This window comes from Typopeltis vanoorti, chromosome 23 (assembly GCF_054136105.1).
Source record: "Typopeltis vanoorti isolate ZY-2024b chromosome 23, IOZ_Tvanoo_1.0, whole genome shotgun sequence".
In the NCBI taxonomy this organism is placed as follows: domain Eukaryota; kingdom Metazoa; phylum Arthropoda; class Arachnida; order Uropygi; family Thelyphonidae; genus Typopeltis; species Typopeltis vanoorti.
This window is the reverse complement of record NC_143571.1, coordinates 23,458,551-23,478,295: the sequence shown is the minus strand read 5'-3', so window position 1 is coordinate 23,478,295 and position 19,745 is coordinate 23,458,551. Positions and strand designations below refer to the sequence as shown.

At 33.6% G+C, this 19,745-nt stretch overlaps 1 protein-coding gene across 1 annotated transcript in view; it reads right to left on the bottom strand.

The window, feature by feature from the left end:
* LOC150093691 (G1/S-specific cyclin-D2-like) overlaps nt 1–19,745 on the bottom strand; it is a 49,263-nt gene that overhangs the window by 8,093 nt on the left and 21,425 nt on the right. Inside the window, exon 4 of the mRNA XM_090412960.1 lies at nt 6,556–6,701. Coding sequence (XP_090269086.1) covers nt 6,556–6,701 — 146 coding nt within the window. The remainder of the gene's footprint in view (nt 1–6,555; nt 6,702–19,745) is intronic.

The window sequence follows — 19,745 nt, the reverse complement described above, 5'->3', positions numbered from 1 at the left end:
TGCTGTGGGCATGGGTATTTGTCCTGCTAATTCTCTGTGGAAAGAGTAGCTGTGACCACCAGTTTTTCTAGCAGACTTCACTCTCAAAAATTATGTGAGGTATGGAAGTGAGCACATGGCATCCATTAAGAGACATCACATAATAAAATACTAGTTTTATACAGTATGCAGTATGGCATTAAAAAAACTACTAAGACTGGCTTTTGCCATTCAGTATTTTATTTTTTTTTTGCCATGCTGTATTAAGATGCTATAAAATTTCATTTGTTTTTTGGTGGCACAGGATACGTATCCAGCTGTTTTCTGAGAAATTCATTTCTGCTGTTTGATTTTATTTTTCATCTTTTTTTTATTGTCCATGTTTTGCTTCTGAACTAAAACTAGGGGGTGGCTTAAATGAAATATATTATTAATTATGCCATTGATGTTAACAAAATTTGATATTTTAATGCGTATATCCTTTTCATTTTCACATGATAAATCACATCCTAGGTACTTGAAAGTGTTTGCTTGTTTTCATATTTTATTTCTTTCTTGGTTTCTCCTTTGAAAGCCATTATTTTTATTTGTACTTTCATATTGTCATTTTATTTGATATTTCATTTAATGATTTTACTAATCTGATTTTGTAAACATTTGATAAATACCACATACTAGACAGGTCATATGAATATGGAAATAGTAGATTGATATCAGAAGTTGCATTTGCTGATATCATTTCTTCAAAGATGGGTGATAGAGTTCATCATGGTTCTCCACTGGAATAACTACTGATTATTTTCCATGTTGATGTAATCGTTGAAGATACAGTTGTTTGTAGATGATGCAAATTGGGGGACAGTTTTTAATAGCAGAATTTTGATGTGTCCCTTCAAGGAGGATTTGAACTGACTAGCTGTATATAGATATCAGTTTTCAAGTGTAACCATTTATAGTTTCTCTTGATGTTTGTATACTAGCACCACTTGTGCATCACCTATAATCCCCAATGCTTTGATAGTAAATGAAGACTTATTAATATGTATTTTGCAACATTGCTTAATACAAACTAATTCTCCACATTTCTTCTAAGAGTTTAACCTAGAGGAAATTCTTCACCCTAAGATTAGTCGACAGGTTAATGAGAGAGAGAGAGAGGTCTGCAAATTAGTGCAGCCAATGAAAGAAACCTTATAATTGTAGTTTCCTTCCTAATCATATACCCTCCCCTATCCAGGATCACAAAAGAACTTTAAATTTGAATAAGTTTGAATGTAACAGGAAACACATGGCATTCCTACAGTGTTATAAGCTGTTTATGAGACGTATGTTGTTTGCATTAAGTGTAATGTAACAAGACAAAGACAATGAAAATATGCAGAAGCTTTGAAAATATCAACTGCATTGTGAATGGAGAACCTATAGAACAAATAAACCATTTCAGCTACTTAGACATGATTTTTAGTGAAGATGGTAAATTAAAATATGGAAATAGACAACAGAATTAACAAAGCTGGTATGGCAGGAAGTCAACTGAATAAATTTATATAGAATAAGAGAGAAATTAGTCAAAACACTAAATTAGCTGTATACAAGACAGTGTTCGAACCAATTTTAACTTATGGATCTGAGAGCTGGGTCAGAAGTAAAACACTTGACCAAAGACTAGAGACCGCAGATATGAGAGTCCTGAGAAAGATTAGAGGCGTGAACAGATGGCATCAATGGCAATATCATATTAAAAACAAGGATGTTGGGAAAGAACTTGACATCGTCAGCATCCAGGAATGAGTTAGCAGAGCTAATCTTAGGTGGTATGGTCACTTAAACAGAATGGGAGAGGAAAGATTAGCAAAACAAGTGTTCTCTCCAGGTTGGCAGGAAAAAGACCCAGAGGAAGACCAAGATATAGATGGATTGATACAGTAAAAAAGTGCCTTAGAATATAGAAATATAAGATCTGACAATGTTTGAAGCCTTGACAGCTAACAGACTGATTTGGAGGAAAATTGTAGGTAGGAAGTTAGTAGTGATGTAAATTTTTCATGTAGTACTATCATATCCTGTACACTTCTTGAGGGTAAATGTCAGGAATTTGATGATGATGGTCGTGTTCATCTGGACTGGCATCAGTTCTGATCACCTCTCAACTATCAGTGCACATACATTAGCTAATTGATAACTTTTCCCCAGTTCATCTCCAGACTCGCACAACAAATTGTTCTTCCTCCTTGCTCCTTATGTCTAATCTTTCAAGTTCATTATTAGCAAGTTTCTTCTTTCTGCCCATCCAGAATATTAATGTGCTACAAGGTTGAAAAACTCTGGTGTGATATCAAAAAATAAAGAAATTTCTCATTATGTTTTTGGCTGATTGAGAAATGGACAATATAATAATGTATTGTTAATAATATGGAGCTATACTTTTTATGCTTTCTCTTGATATTTCTTTGGAGCAGTCATTGGTATAAATATGAGAGCAACACGTTTGTCACAAAAAAGAAAAAAAAAATCGGTCAGCAAACAAACAGGACGCCGAACGCTCGCCTATTGTACTAGCTGCTTGGACAATTCGATCCAGCTCAATATAGCGACGACAATACGCACGCTCGCTTAGTCCGAGAACTTGCAATTGAAACGGTTCCGATTTCTATTGATATAAGCGCGAACATGGTGTTCATATTTCTGAAGTAACCTGAAAAAAACGGATCAAAATGATCTGCAGCAAAGTAAAAACGTCGTTTTATACGTCTGGTAATAACAAACAGGTCTGGATCGATGTTACAAGCATATCTACAAGAACTTACGATTTTTTGACCGCCTCAGCTGGGTGGAGTTAGCCGTTTATGAGTGCTTTGTGAAAGGCGCCATGCGCCGATGGAATGTGCGATTAGAAGAAGCAACAGACTACAGCACTTCATTACCGTGTCTCTCAAAGAGCACGAAGAACCAGTCCGCACCCTCCCTCAGTGACCTTGACTTGAACGGTGGCGAAGACGACAAAAACGTGTGACCCACGGGATGCAAGGAGGATAACTAACAGGCCGAGGTAGTGACGAGATGTAGAGGTCGGAACCATTTACCTCCAAGGCTTTCTCAGCAAGAAGTTGAAGGAGGATTAGATTTCTCTAAAGGTCGGCCCACCAGACACACAAAAAACGCATAGTGCATCCTGCCTGACCGTTCTCTTTCAGCCAAGAAAAGCGAGGCGACAGTGAATCAAGTAAAATGAGCTTACTCATCTCCAGTTCTCGAAATTAGAATCATTAATAAGTATTGCTTAAGCGAAATATAATAAGAATCTGGTTTATCTATTTATATTGGTAAACCAGACCTATCCCTGAAACTACGTTCTTACGAATAGCGAGAAAATTACGACATATAATATAATACGGGTGTTTCTTAATTTCTCCGTTAATCTTAAGATTGAAGCACTAATTGTATTATTTAAAATACTTAAGCCGTTATTCATATGTAGAAACACCTTAGTATATAGGAATCACCATTATTCCCGTTAGGTGAGCAGTTTCCCACAACTACAATGATTGTTATGATCAGAACTCCTCATAAGAATTGGAATTTCTTTGGTATGCATGATCCTGAATGCCCACTTATCTTCTATAAAAGTAATTCTAATTATTAAGATGTTGGGTTGGCTTGACAAATCCATGTCGAAATGAAACTGCAAATGTTCACTGAAATGCTTGTAAAACAAATGCAACTTTCTCTGGTTTCCTGATGTTTCCAAAAAAAAAAGTAGGAAACTATACATATGCCTTATAACCGGTATCACAGGATTCTTAGAAAGAAGCAGCCATATACTAGTGTTTTTCTTAACTTTACTATCAATATGGTTTCATTATCTTTCACACTGCCAGTGTTTCAAAAACTTAGATAATCTGTGTACGTAACATTGGTTTATCTGGGACTACCTACTACCCTAAAGAATGTGAGTATAAGACATGATCGTATTTAGACCGGAAACCAACGCACTAAATTATGAAAGTACTAAATGCTATTGCATACTTCAAGTTTAAACATAATTATGTGATGCCACCCACAAAGAATTGTAAACCATTGTACATTAATACTGTGGATGAGCTTTTTTTTATGATTTTTTATTTTTTTACCTCGTCCGTAAACCTCAAGTAGATACCAAACATGGACCTTTTCAAGTCACTTCAGGTCTCCAATACGCAGGACCGTGGTTTCACACTGAACAAGTTGGTTAGACATTCATCTAACCAACGAACGTTCATGTCACGGCGGGATTCAAACCCGCGGCCCGTTGGCGATAGCGAATGCGCTAATCTCTAGGCCAATATATAAGAATTGACTTGTTCTGATAAAAATGTTATTACCCTTGGTATTCCATGGAGTCCCAGGACTCATCGTAGTAGGAAACCTACAAAACCACATAGCATCACTCATTAAATTTTTTTTATCTGTTAATTTGCATGTATTCTCAAACAGGTTGACCTGCTATGCGAGTAAAAACTTCACGATTTCTGTGAAGGAAAACCTGAACACAGACACCAGTTAACTAATGTTACTCGAAAAAAAAAAAAAAATCTTACAAATTCGAAACGACGCATATCGCGTTCTCCTTCCGACTGCGCTACAGAAATGATAAATGAAAATAATTATTGAATAACATGGAAAATTACGTATAATTTGTATATTTATAAATGAGAAATCTGGGCACCAAAATGTAGTGTCCCGTTTCAATGTTTCACGCAGTATCGATTCTATCCGAATTTAATTTCCGATCTGAAGTAAAAATTTCTCTTTAATTACATAAAATAAGCACTATACTACGAAATGAAATGCAGTTTAATTTAAATGCTCAAGTTCACTAATTTTTCTACAAAATAAATTCGTATTCTATCAAATAAGTATAGAAATATTATAATGAGCTGTAACTGCACTTATATAAGTATCGTCTAAGTGGTAAAATAGTTAATTATGTCTGTGGGATACTACCATTCTTAAAATATGATAATCAGTGTGTAAACATCAGTTGGATGTTTTACGTAGTGAAGCTTTTTTAAGTACCGATGTTTGCTTCTAAAAATGGGCATGAAATTTGTAATCCTTTCGAATCTATAAAAGGAAATACATAAATACTATGTCAATATATGCCAATTTAGCCTCAAAAGTGTTTAATACTTCCGGTTAATAAGAAACGAAACCAATTAATACGTATTTTAACAAGTATAGGAAATGTTAGTATTATTTGATGCTTTTCCAGATTCATATCTTCTGTCCGCACTGCTTGAGATAATAATGAAAGTTACAATATTTTTAGAACAAAATGGCGGAGTCAAATATATAAGGAGAAGGACAAAATATATATTAAAAGTATTGTAATAGTATATAGAGATAACTAATGACATCGATATGGTACTTTCAAAAATGTCTCACATGTCAATGGGTTTTTTTTTTTTTTTTGCGAATACTGTAGAAGAATGATTAATGACTCATCCAATAAGTTAAATGCACGAGTTCTGCCAGCGTAGTGAAGCTTTTTTAAGTACCGATGTTTGCTTCTAAAAATGGGCATGAAATTTGTAATCCTTTCGAATCTATAAAAGGAAATACATAAATACTATGTCAATATATGCCAATTTAGCCTCAAAAGTGTTTAATACTTCCGGTTAATAAGAAACGAAACCAATTAATACGTATTTTAACAAGTATAGGAAATGTTAGTATTATTTGATGCTTTTCCAGATTCATATCTTCTGTCCGCACTGCTTGAGATAATAATGAAAGTTACAATATTTTTAGAACAAAATGGCGGAGTCAAATATATAAGGAGAAGGACAAAATATATATTAAAAGTATTGTAATAGTATATAGAGATAACTAATGACATCGATATGGTACTTTCAAAAATGTCTCACATGTCAATGGGTTTTTTTTTTTTTTGCGAATACTGTAGAAGAATGATTAATGACTCATCCAATAAGTTAAATGCACGAGTTCTGCCAGCGTTCTCGTTGTTGTTATAAGAAGAGACAGGAGTGTGGGAGACTAGAATTAATAAAACAACCCCACTTCCTCACCATCGTCACAAGCGGTGACTCATCGAATTTTTGTTCTCTGCACTGAAAATCTAGCACTTGAGTACGTTAATGAACGGTGATATTTATTTAACACCCTTCTCACTACACTTCATATGTGCCATCTTTAGCGGTAATTATTGAGAGAGTACAATATAATCTGCAGTCTTCTATACTGACGTGCATTCTGGTATATTATATTGAACGCTGAATAGTTTTAACAAGGTTTCGCATAGTATCGTGAGAATTCGGATCCAGAGTTGTTCTCATCGTCACGAACAAGTTTTTGCATCTACGAAAGATTTCTAAAATAGTTAACGTACTTTCTACAGACCAATGTCTTTCCAAAACGACCTCGAGGAATATCTAGACGATGGATCTTGGTGAGAACTTTATTCTACTTGCCTGCAACAGGGTGTTTAAACAAAGCTTTCTTTCTTTTTTTAAATTATGACTACTCGTTATGGGTGGGGAGTATTGAAGTACAGTTATGACCGTTAAAATAACTTACCACTTCGATCCCTGTAATCTGTTGGAGACGAATTAGTAGTTCTTCCTGAGAATTCCATTTCCTTTCAAACCATATTAAGCCTTGAATAGCGGCAGCAAGACTGGCAGCAGCAATCATCGACGGAGGATATATACAAAATTTTATGTCTGAAAAGAAAATTAGACTTCCTGAATAATCTAGAAACACAACACACACACATACCATGTAGTAGTGTACATACTAACATGCATGTCATTGTTTACGCATTATTTAAATATTTTTCCCCTCTTATCAACATTTCGGTGCACTGGCACCTTATACTTTTAATGATTTACTTTATAAAAACGTAAAGACGGTTCTGAGTCAGACTGCTGAACTCGGTCTACGCGTATATGAAGTAAATATCGTCTTTTACTGGTCGTATCGTCAATAAAATAGGATATAAGATATTTATCCATTTGAAAGGGGAGGTCAGAACTTTATTTCAGACTACACACACACACACCTTTCAGGATTTAGGACCACGAGATGGCGGCACTTGTCTGCCATTGGATTTTATTAAAATTCAGTAGTTGAGGTATTTCTCCGTGACAATCGGGTCTTTCATTTCATTAATGTTATAATGTAAATTTCATTAAATTTACATTATTATTAGTCTCCTAATAAACATTTCGAAGCTAGTAATAATTTGTTATATGTGCTTAATAATTTATATTCTCATTTAATAAATACACATATGTTGTGACTAAGTATGCAAAAGGTAACGTAGGCGCTAGATAATATGTTCCTGATAAGGAGTAGCATACGATTTGGACTGATGGAATTACGGCTGATGCAATTGTCTATAAGTCAATGTATTTATGTTGTTTTAATTGCGTATGATTTTCTGGTCGATTTGCGTGTTTAGTAGTCTGAAAATGCCCAAGTTTACGAAAGAAAAAGAAAAAAAAATCTATATACGAAGCCGGTTAACTCACTTTCAGTTGAAAAGTCCCTTATAAATATACTTCGCGTCCTAGACAAAATTCGATATTTCCAACCAAGGACATCATAGTTACAGACTGAGAGATAACATACGGAAATTGCTTCATATTTGTTCGACAGTTGCGCATTATTTTTCGCTCACCGCGATTTTCATCAAACATGTCTACTGTTAATCGTATATATATAGATCATATCGTTTAGACCAGGGGTCGGCAAACTTTTCAGACTCGCGGGCCACATTCAACTTTTATTTTTAATAATCGGGCCGCAAGCGTTTAATTAAGCGAAAATAGTACGTGAAAAAAATATTTGAGTTTAAAAAAAAAAAAAATCAGCTAACGCCTTTTTTTATTCCCGTATATACGGGAGTAGGCGAGGCCATTTAGCCCTATCTAACTTTTGGAGACTGAGTGGGCAGTTCAATCTCCACTGGTACCCATCAGAGACAGATGGCCCAAGGCTATCACTAATTAAGCGGTACGCAGTGAAGAGAGACGGCTCAAATGTGCCGCCATCTCGTGGTCTCTAACCCTAACACAATATATTTAATGTCTGAAATACTGTGGGTTCTACGGTCGATTTTCTTGAGTTTACAGGACGAAAAACCCGAGTTTCCGGGAGGAAAAACCTGCTTGCCCGTGCCAGAGATCGACTAACTCGGGAACCGGTCGAAAAAAGGCTTAGAAAAATTTCCTCTAGTCGCCGACTAGACTCGAAACCAAGACTTCCTTCGTGCGGCCTAGCGTGGTGGTATGCAAACGCCACATCCACTGAGCTACACAGGCTCTTAAAATATTTGAGTTATCAATTTTTATTATGAAAAATTATTATCACGTAAAAACAATGTAATATATATTATGCATCGCATTATGTGTCTCCCTACTTTTTTGGAAAGTGTCGATAAAATTTTTGGATATTTTCTAACGAAAATGCGTTCTTTAATGTGCGCCAAAATCTCGGTTGTCGTCGGATGAAGTCGCCTTTGTTATCCCCACTCATGATGAGTCACAAGGTGACTCGCACATAGTTGCACGGCGATATCAATAAAATTATTTTTAATTTATTATTCATATTATAAAATGTATTATTTAAATAATTCAACATACGGGACACATGCCATGTAAGTATGGTCAACCTTTTATGGGCCGTCAAAAATGCACTTTTGGGCCGCATGCAGCCCGCGGGTTGTCGACCCCTGGCGAATCAGCCAAAGCGCTGGAGACCGGCGAAGAACTGAAGTGAATTAGGGGAGGGAGGGGGTGAACTCTTTGTGTATATATTCATCCTTTAGACCACAAGAGTTGGTTCAATGAATCTGAACTTCATCCATAAGAAAGCTGATATCCTAGTATCGATTTGTTTATTTTCTTGGAAAAAAACTCAAGTTTCATGAAGGAAAAAAAACTTTTCCATCTCTATTTGAGACTGGTTAGAATAGGATCGTTTGAAAACTTTCGTCGTGGCCTGCAAATGATTCTAACGCAGGTTTTAGTGATGCAAGCCCCTTGTATTCAAATCCAAGGCTTAGTTGGAAAGCCTTGGATTTGAGTCCATCTAGGACGCAAGGAACAATTAGGAGAGCTTTACAACTGAAGGTAATTTAACAATTCTCATATGACAATGGAAGAGTTTTTTTGACAATGTGGTAAGAAATTGCTAATTACTGTGCCCAACTAAATCACTTGTCTGTTGACTGTGCAACTAAGGAAAAAATTCTCATCCAGTTTAGAGATATTGCATGTCAGAATTACCTGGCTTGTGGAAGCAACGATTTATACAACTTATATCTCGAATGACAGCTCGAAATTCACATACTTGATCAAGTTACTCTTAGTGATAATCCTCCTTAGTCGTTCGGAGCACATCACTAAGTGGGTGGGCTGCTCTCACGAACCAACAAATAAATACTCAATAGTAATCTGAAACGAGTTAAGAGGTTGAAAGTGAACCAAAAGAAAGCATGTAATCAGTGAAAAGATAAGCGAATGTAAACAACTTATAAACATCGTTTTCTCAGAGGAATATAATTATACGCATCTCCTGCGGAGAGTAGAAGACCAACGATTCATTATTTATAATTTGGGTAACATTTATAAATACAAGAATTCGGCGAAAAATCGAAAGCTAAATTTTATAAATGCCTGGAAATGTAAGTTGTTTCATTAATTTTACGGAAGAAAAATAATTCACCATAAACAAACCAAGTATAAGTATATATATATATATATATATATATATATATATATCAAAAGGAGGTTGGGGAGGCATGAGTGCATGTCACGCATTTTGCTCTATATCCATTGTTTTCAAAGAGAAACCTCACCATGTGAAGAAACAGCCTCTCAACTACAAATCTAAATTTTTTTTTTATGAAAAGAACTTTAGAAATGATAAATAGCGTGTAAAAATTTTAAACTAGAATATATATATATATAGCTGGTCACCTCCATCTCTCTCTCTCTCTCCCTTAAGCAAAAGTAGCTGCTGGCCGATATTCGTACACAATTCGGTTCCAAACTCGTCGCGCAACTTTTCATCTTCTTTTATTCCATCAGTCTATGTTCTTGGAACAATTTTCTCCATATTGATTTTATTTTTTCCAATAAATAACATCTAGATTCATCAAGAAACTCATCTGGATCCATTTCTTCCCTCTCTAATTATTTCCGTACATAGCACTGTTGTGCTATGGGTTTTTACGACTTCTCATAAATAAAACTAACTTGATATTGAAAGCAAATGCGTATTGCCGATTTATATGCAAATAGTAATCACAAAAAATATTTCATGCAACTTGTGCTAAGTCATTACACCCAAGCTATTTGATGTTCTGTTCTGTTGTGTCATGGGGAAAGGTGCATCGCTTTCATCCTTTATATTAATTCTATAGTGGAGTGAGATTTTCTATATGAATTTTGACGACAAACGGCTTTAATCTCTGTCATATTTTCTTTTGAAACGAGCCTATTAAAATATAGTCGTAGTCAGTGGTGGCTCGTGGCTTGAAATCGTGCGGGTGCTGCAACTTTCGAAATATACATACACACTGTAAGTACGGTGTATACGTGTTTGGATAAAATGTCAAAATTATGGTAAAAATTGAAAAAAAAAAATTAAACATGAAAAAATATGGTTTATTATCGATAAAATTATAGTTTAGTATAATTCAAAATTACTTAAAAATAAAATCCATTCCTTTAATTGTAATTAAAGGAATAGATTTATAATTTTTGGACATTACAATTAAAGGATTTAATTATTTAAATATCAAATATTTAAAGAACCGGAGTAAACACGATAAGCACTAAACACTACTACTGGCGCAAACTGCATATAAATAACAGTGGAACTGCGCGATGGACAGTGCCCCATTACGTTAATAGCTCGCATCTCACTATGATATGCATATACTTGCGCGCGTAGCAATATGACACTTGCTGCTAGCGTCCTTCTCCCTCCTAAATGCTACAAGATGGATTTTTATTATTTTTTATACAAAATAAGAGAATTGTATAGGATTGTTGATGATAAAATTAAATATTACAAGCAAATATCAATAAATTAATAAATACATTTATATATCGAGAAAAATTGGGGGTGATGCAGTTCCGCAGTGCCTATGCACGAGCCTCCCCTGGTCGTAGTATTCACAAAAAAAAAAAAAAAAAAAAAAGTTGTAGTTTCAATAGCAGAAATGTCAAAAAACGGTGACAGATATACGGGGCTTATTTCCAATACAAAATATTTTCTTATTTATTTTCCGAATACTGCAATTCATACTGAAGCATGATTTCCCTCTCAATTTTTTTTTTATGTCCTTGGTGGCCTTTATCAAAGCTGAATTTGGAAGGGAGAAAAAAAAAAAAATCTGAAGTAAGACGAGCAACGAACACGATACCATTTCGTATTTCAGACTATCGTTCAACGAGGTCCTGATAAGAAGTAAAAATGTTAAGCAATGATTAGAACATTTGTTTATAATATGTATACAACATTTATAAATAGATTTAAATTTTTATAAATAGCTCCCGTTGGCAACGTGAATCAAACTATAAGATCAGCTATTCACTGTTTGACATAAAGTAAAATAATTCGGTTGAACAAGTGAACTGAAGCAATGCATCTTAAGTCTTAGTTTAGTATTACACTATTGGCAGAATAGCAGTTTTTAAACCAAAAGAAGAAAATGAAATATTTTTCATTACAGTTCTGAAAGTTATATTAATATTTATTCATTTTTTAAAGGGCATCTTAATAGCCTGAATCCTGCAGATCGCTATACAAAAACTGCAGACTTTCCCTGCTTTGCCTATGAGTTGTGCTATGCCATTCAGGTTGTTGTTGAAATACACTGTAGTTTGTTATATCTACGTGTTTTAGAGATAATTCCTTCCGCATAGCTACCATAGAAGAGAAGAGAGAGGCCAAGATACTTGTAAACCAACAAAACAATGAAGAGAATAGAGAAAAATACAGAGCACTAAAAAATAAAGTTGATAACCTATGCAAAAGAGCCAAAGAAAAATGGTTAGAAGAAAAAGCTAAGAAATGCCAAGAAGCATACCAACAAAACAACCTAAAAGTCTTCCATGATACTGTAAGAGAAATTACAAAGGAATTCTCAGCAAAAGCAGTAACAATGATAAACAACAAGATGACTGAACCCGGGAATATTGAAGATATATGAAAAATCTGGTCAAACCATTTTAAGACTATCTTCCACCAAGGAAATAAAACTACAATGCCAACAATAGAAGAAAATAATGATCACCCAAAAATTTTCAAGAAGAAGTTAGATACGCAATAAAACAGACGAAACACAATAAAGCGCCAGGTATTGATACTATCCCTACTGAACTGTGGTCATATGGAGGCAGCATATCAATAGAATATTTAACAACCCTATTCAATAAAATACTACAAACAGGAGAGATCCCAGATGACTGGAGAACTGGAAAGATCATCCCAATATACAAGAAAGGAGACAAAAGAGACTGCAGAAATTATAAACCAATCAATTTACTCCCTCACACCTATAAAATATTCATAAGAATTATACAAAATAGATTAAAAAACACCTATGAAGAAATGATAGGCATAGAACAAGCTGGTTTCCGAGGAACTATTCAACAATAGACCAAACTTTCACATTGCACCAACTAGCAGAGCTCAGCTGGGAAGACCATAAAGAACTATATTGTTGGTTTGTGGACTTTAAACAAGCTTTCGATAACATCAACAGAGAAATCCTTAAAATTCTACTAGAAAAAGCAATAGACAAATATATAATAATACAGTTTCTGATAAAATATTACTCTAAGACAAATGCAATCATTAAAAAGGACACACTCACAACAGAACCCATAGAGTTCCAAAAAGGAGTAATGCAAGGATGCCCATTATCCCCATGCCTATTCAACATATATCTAGAAGTTGTAAAGAAGGCAATAGACAATGAGCCTGGAATCAATGTCAATGGTTTAAACATAAATAATATCAAATATGCAGATGATCTCGTCCTTCTTGCAAGAACCCCAAATGAACTACAAAAGTTGATCAACAAGCTAAACGAAACCGGTAAAACATATGACATGACAATAAATATACAAAAGACAAAAGTGATGAAAATAGGGAGGAACGGAACTACCATCTCAGCCACCCTAAAGGGAGAACAAATAGAACAAGTAGACAACTTCATATACCTTGGATCAAAACTAACAGAAACAATAGATGAACTCAAAACAATCAAACACAGAATAGCGATAGATGGACCACCATGGGAAAATTACAGAAAATCTGGAAAACAAACAAGATATCTAAGCAAGCCAAAATCAAATTATATGACGCAATAATTATACCAACAGTCATCTATGGAGCAGAAGCGTGGACAGTTAAGAAAAGAGAGGAGAAAAAACTGCTGGCATTTGAAATGAAATGCTTAAGAAAAATAAATAGAACAAGTTGGATAGAAAAGAAAACAAACATCGCAGTCAGACAAGAACTATTGTATAAAAAGACAATAATAGAAAAAATTAGAAAACAACAACTGAGATGGTTTGGACACACTGTACGCATACAGACTTCCTAACGTCCTAATCAATACTTTTCCAACTGAAAAGAGAAGACCCGGAAGACCAAGAATTACCTGGCTGAAATTAATAAAGAACATCTCGGGATGCAGAACATATAAGGAACTTCTCTTCCGTCTAAGACTGCTCAAGAAAAGACTCAACCCGTCTTAGACGGAAGAGAAGAAGATAGTTGGAAACCTCTTTCACACTGGCACCATGGTGGGTTAAGTGGTGGATAATCTTCTCTAGAGACCAGACATGGTATTTTTCTAAATACTGGGCTTCTAATAAGCAGAGTAGCGGTGATCTCACGACTACTGCTAAAAATTATATGTCAGCTAATAACTTAGAAGCAGCCCTGGCTGGAAAGCGTAAACATTATTATTAGTATTCACACACTTCGGTTTTCAATCTTGACAATACATGTCAATAATCCTTCACAACTGGGAGAACTAATCGTAAAAACTGCAGATAGTTAACATTTTCCATCTCGGACGTAACTTTCTAATTGCCCGATACCAGTGAATTCCATAAAGACAGATTCGAATTCTGTCTATGACGCAGAGAATCTTTATAAGGGCTTTTCATCTGAAGAGGTAGTGGTAGGTTCCCCCCCCTCCCTCGCTCCTGGAAACTATAGTTTTCAAACAAAACGATCAAATCGCCCAAATAACATACGCAATTTAGAGAGAAATATATACCAGTCATAATTCCAACAGGAAATAACTATAATCAAAAATAACTTTTTAAAAAAAAAAAAAAAATTAAAAACTTTCGCTTCGTTTATCAAAATGTGTAATTCAAGACATCAGAGAATTTGGTTCGGCTCGTCAAGGAGTCAGGTCATTGCTAGGACAGTTAGCAGACTTACATTCCAAGCAATTGATCATAATTAACAATTATCAATATACATTATCCTCTTATGGGAAGAGATTAGACAGAACGAAGCTTTCAGATGAAAAAGTATTTGGAGTTTTAATAGTTCCCGTGTAACACTATTTCATTTAGAAGTACAATGTGGCGCTCTTAAAAACAATTTTCTCGTGTATTTAGATTGTAAGTTTTACAGTATCTTTTTATAGTAAAATACGGCTTTAAACTTTTTATAGCTGTACTTTACTTTGTAGTAATATAATTTTATATCATGATCACGTACGTATAATTTCAAATAGCAAAAAGTTGGGAAGAAATAGATTCTGGATAATAGTATCCCTATTACAACATAATCTTTAGGGATGATTTAAAATACTAATGAATAGTATTACATTTAAATTCCATATTATTATTAATGTCCGACAGTGAGTTATAATGAGAGTAAGTGCTATGGATATATTAAATATTCCATTATAAAGTTTTTTTTGTTTTTTTTTTCAAATAGTTATTCCGGTTAGTAACGTTGTTCTACACCTCTCCAGAAATTACATAATGTTATTTTCTGGAATTTCAGACTCGGGCTTCCCTTTACTATAAAACTGTCACAGATAATCAATCCATTTCAAAAATCTAGCAAACAAGCGCGAATCACACAGTTTCATAATTAAAAAATGGAATACTGATTTTATAAGTATTATAACTTACAGCGTACATCATTATTATCAGAGGTATAAACTTTATCTTATGCCATTCTACGTCTTCAATCAACTTATAAGTAATAATTCTTACAAATTATCAATTTCTTTTCATATTTGTTTGGTCGATTCCTTATACCTTATCTTTACTCATTTTCATACGTATGCATTTATTTCGCTTAGTTTATTGCAAATATGGTATACATATTTTTATATGTTATCCAGCTAACTTCTTTGCGAATTCATGACATATTAAGCTAATCGAGGTTGCCGAAATAAAAATACTGAATGAACAATAAAGCAAATAAATAAATAAATACATTAATACGTTCATAGACAGTATTAAGAAAAAACAAACGATATTTTTCGAATGTGAAAAATTAGAGAAAAATGTTTCTATGACGTAACATATTTTTAGATTCTCTCCCTGTTTTTATAAACTGGTCACAAAACTAATCCTCCTCCTCCTCCTCTAAGAGCGTTACGTAATTTATAGACCAGACCTTGGTAATACAGTTAGTTTCCCTCCTAGACCGGAGGATCTTATAGGGCGGTTTTTAAAATATCCTGGTGAAAGAGCATAAAAGAAAAGAAAAAAAGCAAACCATATGTGATTGATTGGTCTACCCGAGCTATAATATTACGAAAGCATAAAGAAAAGAGGATATTTTCCCTGGAGGTAACGATAGTACGCATAGATATATATTACAACCCGTTCGTTTATTGCATCTACCATGAAAGGGATGGGAGTGGGAGTGTACTTTAATAGTTTTGCGTCATACTTGCGAAGTGGCTGACCCAAACTTCGCAGGAGGTGTCAGCCAAAAGGGCTGTCAACTAGGTTAAAGAACGTGGCGGGCCAGCAGGGCCAAGGTCGCAGCCTATAACGAAAACTTTCCCACAGCAGTCTGGAAGTAAAACTTGACACAGCCAGACATGATTACAGAAAATATGTGGTATGCTTTGATGTTCGTCTTGCAGGTTCTTTCTTCTTCTTCCCCCTTTTTGAATTAAAGGGAAAAAAAAAAAAAACGTTTTGTTATTACTATTTATCTAATATTGTAATGAGGATGGATTAGTGGATATCAGAAATGGCTTTTAATCTTTAATTTTTCGTAAAACATCGAAAAGGTTTCGATGTTTCGAGGTTTTCGAAGTTTACATCTTCATATGTAAACGATCTAAAAAACAAACTAAATCTCTAATTATAATAAGGAAGAGATTATTCCGCGCACTTGTTAAACTATGATATTGTAGAAAAACAAGGTCTTATTACACTTCGAACATTTATGGTATTTAGTGCATAATTATAACTACTTAAAAAGAGGCGGGATGACATTCTCTTCTATAAGGTTCGAAACTATTCCGTTATGTTTTAGAACAGGGGTCGCAAACTGGCAGGCCGGATACGGCCCGTGAAGGGTTCGTATCCAGCCCGCGACCTTAATGATTTCAACTACTTGAACTTCAGTGCAATACTGAACTAAAAAATAAATATAACGAAGTTGGCATACCAGATTTTTATAAATACCTCGGCAGTAAATATCCCAAATATAAAATTTATTGTGCAAAAATATTGTCATTCTTTGGAAGCACTCATGTATGTGAACAATTATTTTCAATTATGAAACTTAATAAGTCAAAGTTCCACTCACGGATAAAAGATTCTAGATTAAATGCAATACTTCATATTGCAACACAAAACGAAAAAGCAGATAGTGACATGTTAGTACAGAGGAACAGATATTAGGCTTCAGGATCCAAATCAAATTAAAAAAAGGACTTGTAGATAAAAATCTTTATTTTTGTAAGTCAAAATTATGTATTTAAATGATTTTCTTAAAGTATGAATAAAATGTAATGGAACTTATATTTTCTAAACTTGCTTTATTTTTAAAATTTAAAAATAAAAATAGTCATAAATTTAAAATTTAAATAGTGGTGTAACTGTTTACGTAAGTCGTAAAGGCCCGGCAACAAAAGTGTCTTTGTTAGAGCCTTTCTTTTTTTTAGTTTATGTTTTGGTTCACAGAATAATATTGAATACGGCCCGCGTCTGATATACATCTAATTGACTGGCCCTTTGCTGCGTTTGAGTTTGAGACCCTTGTTTTAGAAGACAGCGACGCAAGGAATCAAGGCAGTTATATAGACCAACTTTTGATGGACAGGGAAAGGTGCTCAGTTTATGCTTGGGTTAGGTTCCTAGAAGGGCCGTTTCTACATTTTGCGGGGCCCCTGAAAGTTAGTAACATTTATGGAAATTTTAAATGGAAGAATATCTTGTTAATTAATTAATTAAATCAAATATGAAAAATATTTATGCACATAAACAAGTATGCTCTTTAGCATCAATTTAAGTAAAGGGAAAAAATTAGTTAAAAAATAAATGTGTTTGTATGTACATGATATATTATTTTATTATGTAAGTACACATTATCATATAATACGTCAGAACAATGATTTATTTAATAATATAAATAATAATATAAAAATATGAAAAAAATATCAATTTTTACTATAAAGAATGAAATATATGTATAACAACTTATGAGATTTAAAAGAAATCTAAATATATTAAATTTTATTTAACCTAATGCGCTTATCAATAAAATCATTTATAACGCTATCAAAATTCAATTTTTTTGCAATTTCATGCTCTATAGATATTATTGCCAGGGACGACAAACGTTCTTGAGATATAGAAGATCGCAAATAGGTTTTTATTGATTTTAATTTGGAAAATGACCTTTTTGCTGATGCGACCGTAACTGGACTAGTCAATAATATTTTAAATGTCGTAGTAATATTTGGATAGATATCCGACAAATTATTTGCAATTATGAATTTTAAAATATTAATGGGTGCATCTTCTGGAACAATATTTCTAAAAATAATTAATTCATTGTAAAATTCAGATTCATCAATATCTGTATTTAATTTTTGATACGGCGGTTTGCAGCAAAATTTTAATTCATTTTCTGCCATTTTTCTTATTAATTTCATATCATAAAGAAATCCAAATGATTTTTGGTGAATTTCATACAATTTAAATATTTTTTTGACAGATTGTAGAGCAGTATCTAAAATTACAAAAAAGAAATTTATCCTAAAATTATCTTTGTTATCACCTATGCATGATTCATCAGGCGTTTCATAATAAAAAAATACTTTTCTTCGATGTACTCGACTTTCTTTAAATTTAATTTCTATTTCTAATAGATTTGACAGTTTTTTAGCAATCTCAAAACACTTATCAAATCCTGATATTCTCTGCTCTTCAAAGTACTGCACTAACTCTTGAATATGCTTAGTTGCTACGTCTATGGGAATTTTTGCATTGTGTAATACTTTACTTACTAAATTAACTTTTGACAAAAGCTGATACCAAATTACAAGCCTTAGTATAAACTGAAATGAATCTATTTGTTCATATATTGAAACCACTTCTACTTTGATAGTATTATCTGATGCGGTTTTAAATAATTCTTTTAGCGCATTTAAAAACTCTGGAATTTCAAAACGTACAGCTCTAGCTGATTCTATTCTACATTCCCACCTTGTATCACATAACGGTTTTGAAGTTAATTGTTTAACAAATTTCTTTAATATGTCCAACGTGAAGTTGAGACAAAATAAATAAATCTAATATAGAATGTTGTACGATATTGTTATATATCTTAGAGTAGTTTCAAATACTACTGCGCTGCGATCTTATTTCGCTTACTATAACAACAATAGTTGGTTGTAAAATTATATACGTATATTTTTCTATATAATAATCTTTTTTATATAATAATTACAATATTAATTTATATAATAATTAAAAAAAATAATTGATTTTCTTTTTTCAATTTTTGCGCTTTGCGGGGCCCTGTGCCACCGCACAGGTTCGCACACCCATGAATACGGCCTTGGTTCCTAGAGATACCGGCGTATACGAAAGCGGCATTTACGAGACATATAATAGGAGTTAATGAGATACCTTTCTAGCCTGCAAAAATACTCCATACCTCGACCTTCCAGTCTCTTTCAATCCCCAGCAATTAAAAACATTATGCGAAGATATTTACTTCATCCACAATGTATTTGAAATGTGCCGGAAATTCTAGCTCTACTTCTGCATCAGCGTTTGCAGCTTCTCCCTGTAATTTTGACATTGTGAATTTTGATTCTGAGAACTTGAAGAACAATCCTTGTGTTCAGTAAAAGAACTATTACCATTTTCTTCGTTATCATAATTAATTCCTGCATTATATTTCGGTGATATTTCGTTGATTCATATCATTAATCCATCACACATTTATTCTGTCATACTTCTGCGTGAATATGCTATCTTGGAGCTTTACATAAATGGATGATTCGAAAGATTTATTTTATTTTATTTTATTTTATTTTATTCAGAAGTCTTCATTGAGCTCCATACACATTACATCCTTTAACCTCCATTTCTACGTATAACTCTAACTTATGGACTTGCGCATCTTATCGCCATGTTTGCTGGAGCTTTCACTACTGCTGGTCTCCATCTTTAACTTCTATAAATTTATATGTAATTAAATAGTACTTTATGCGTAACTTATTATGC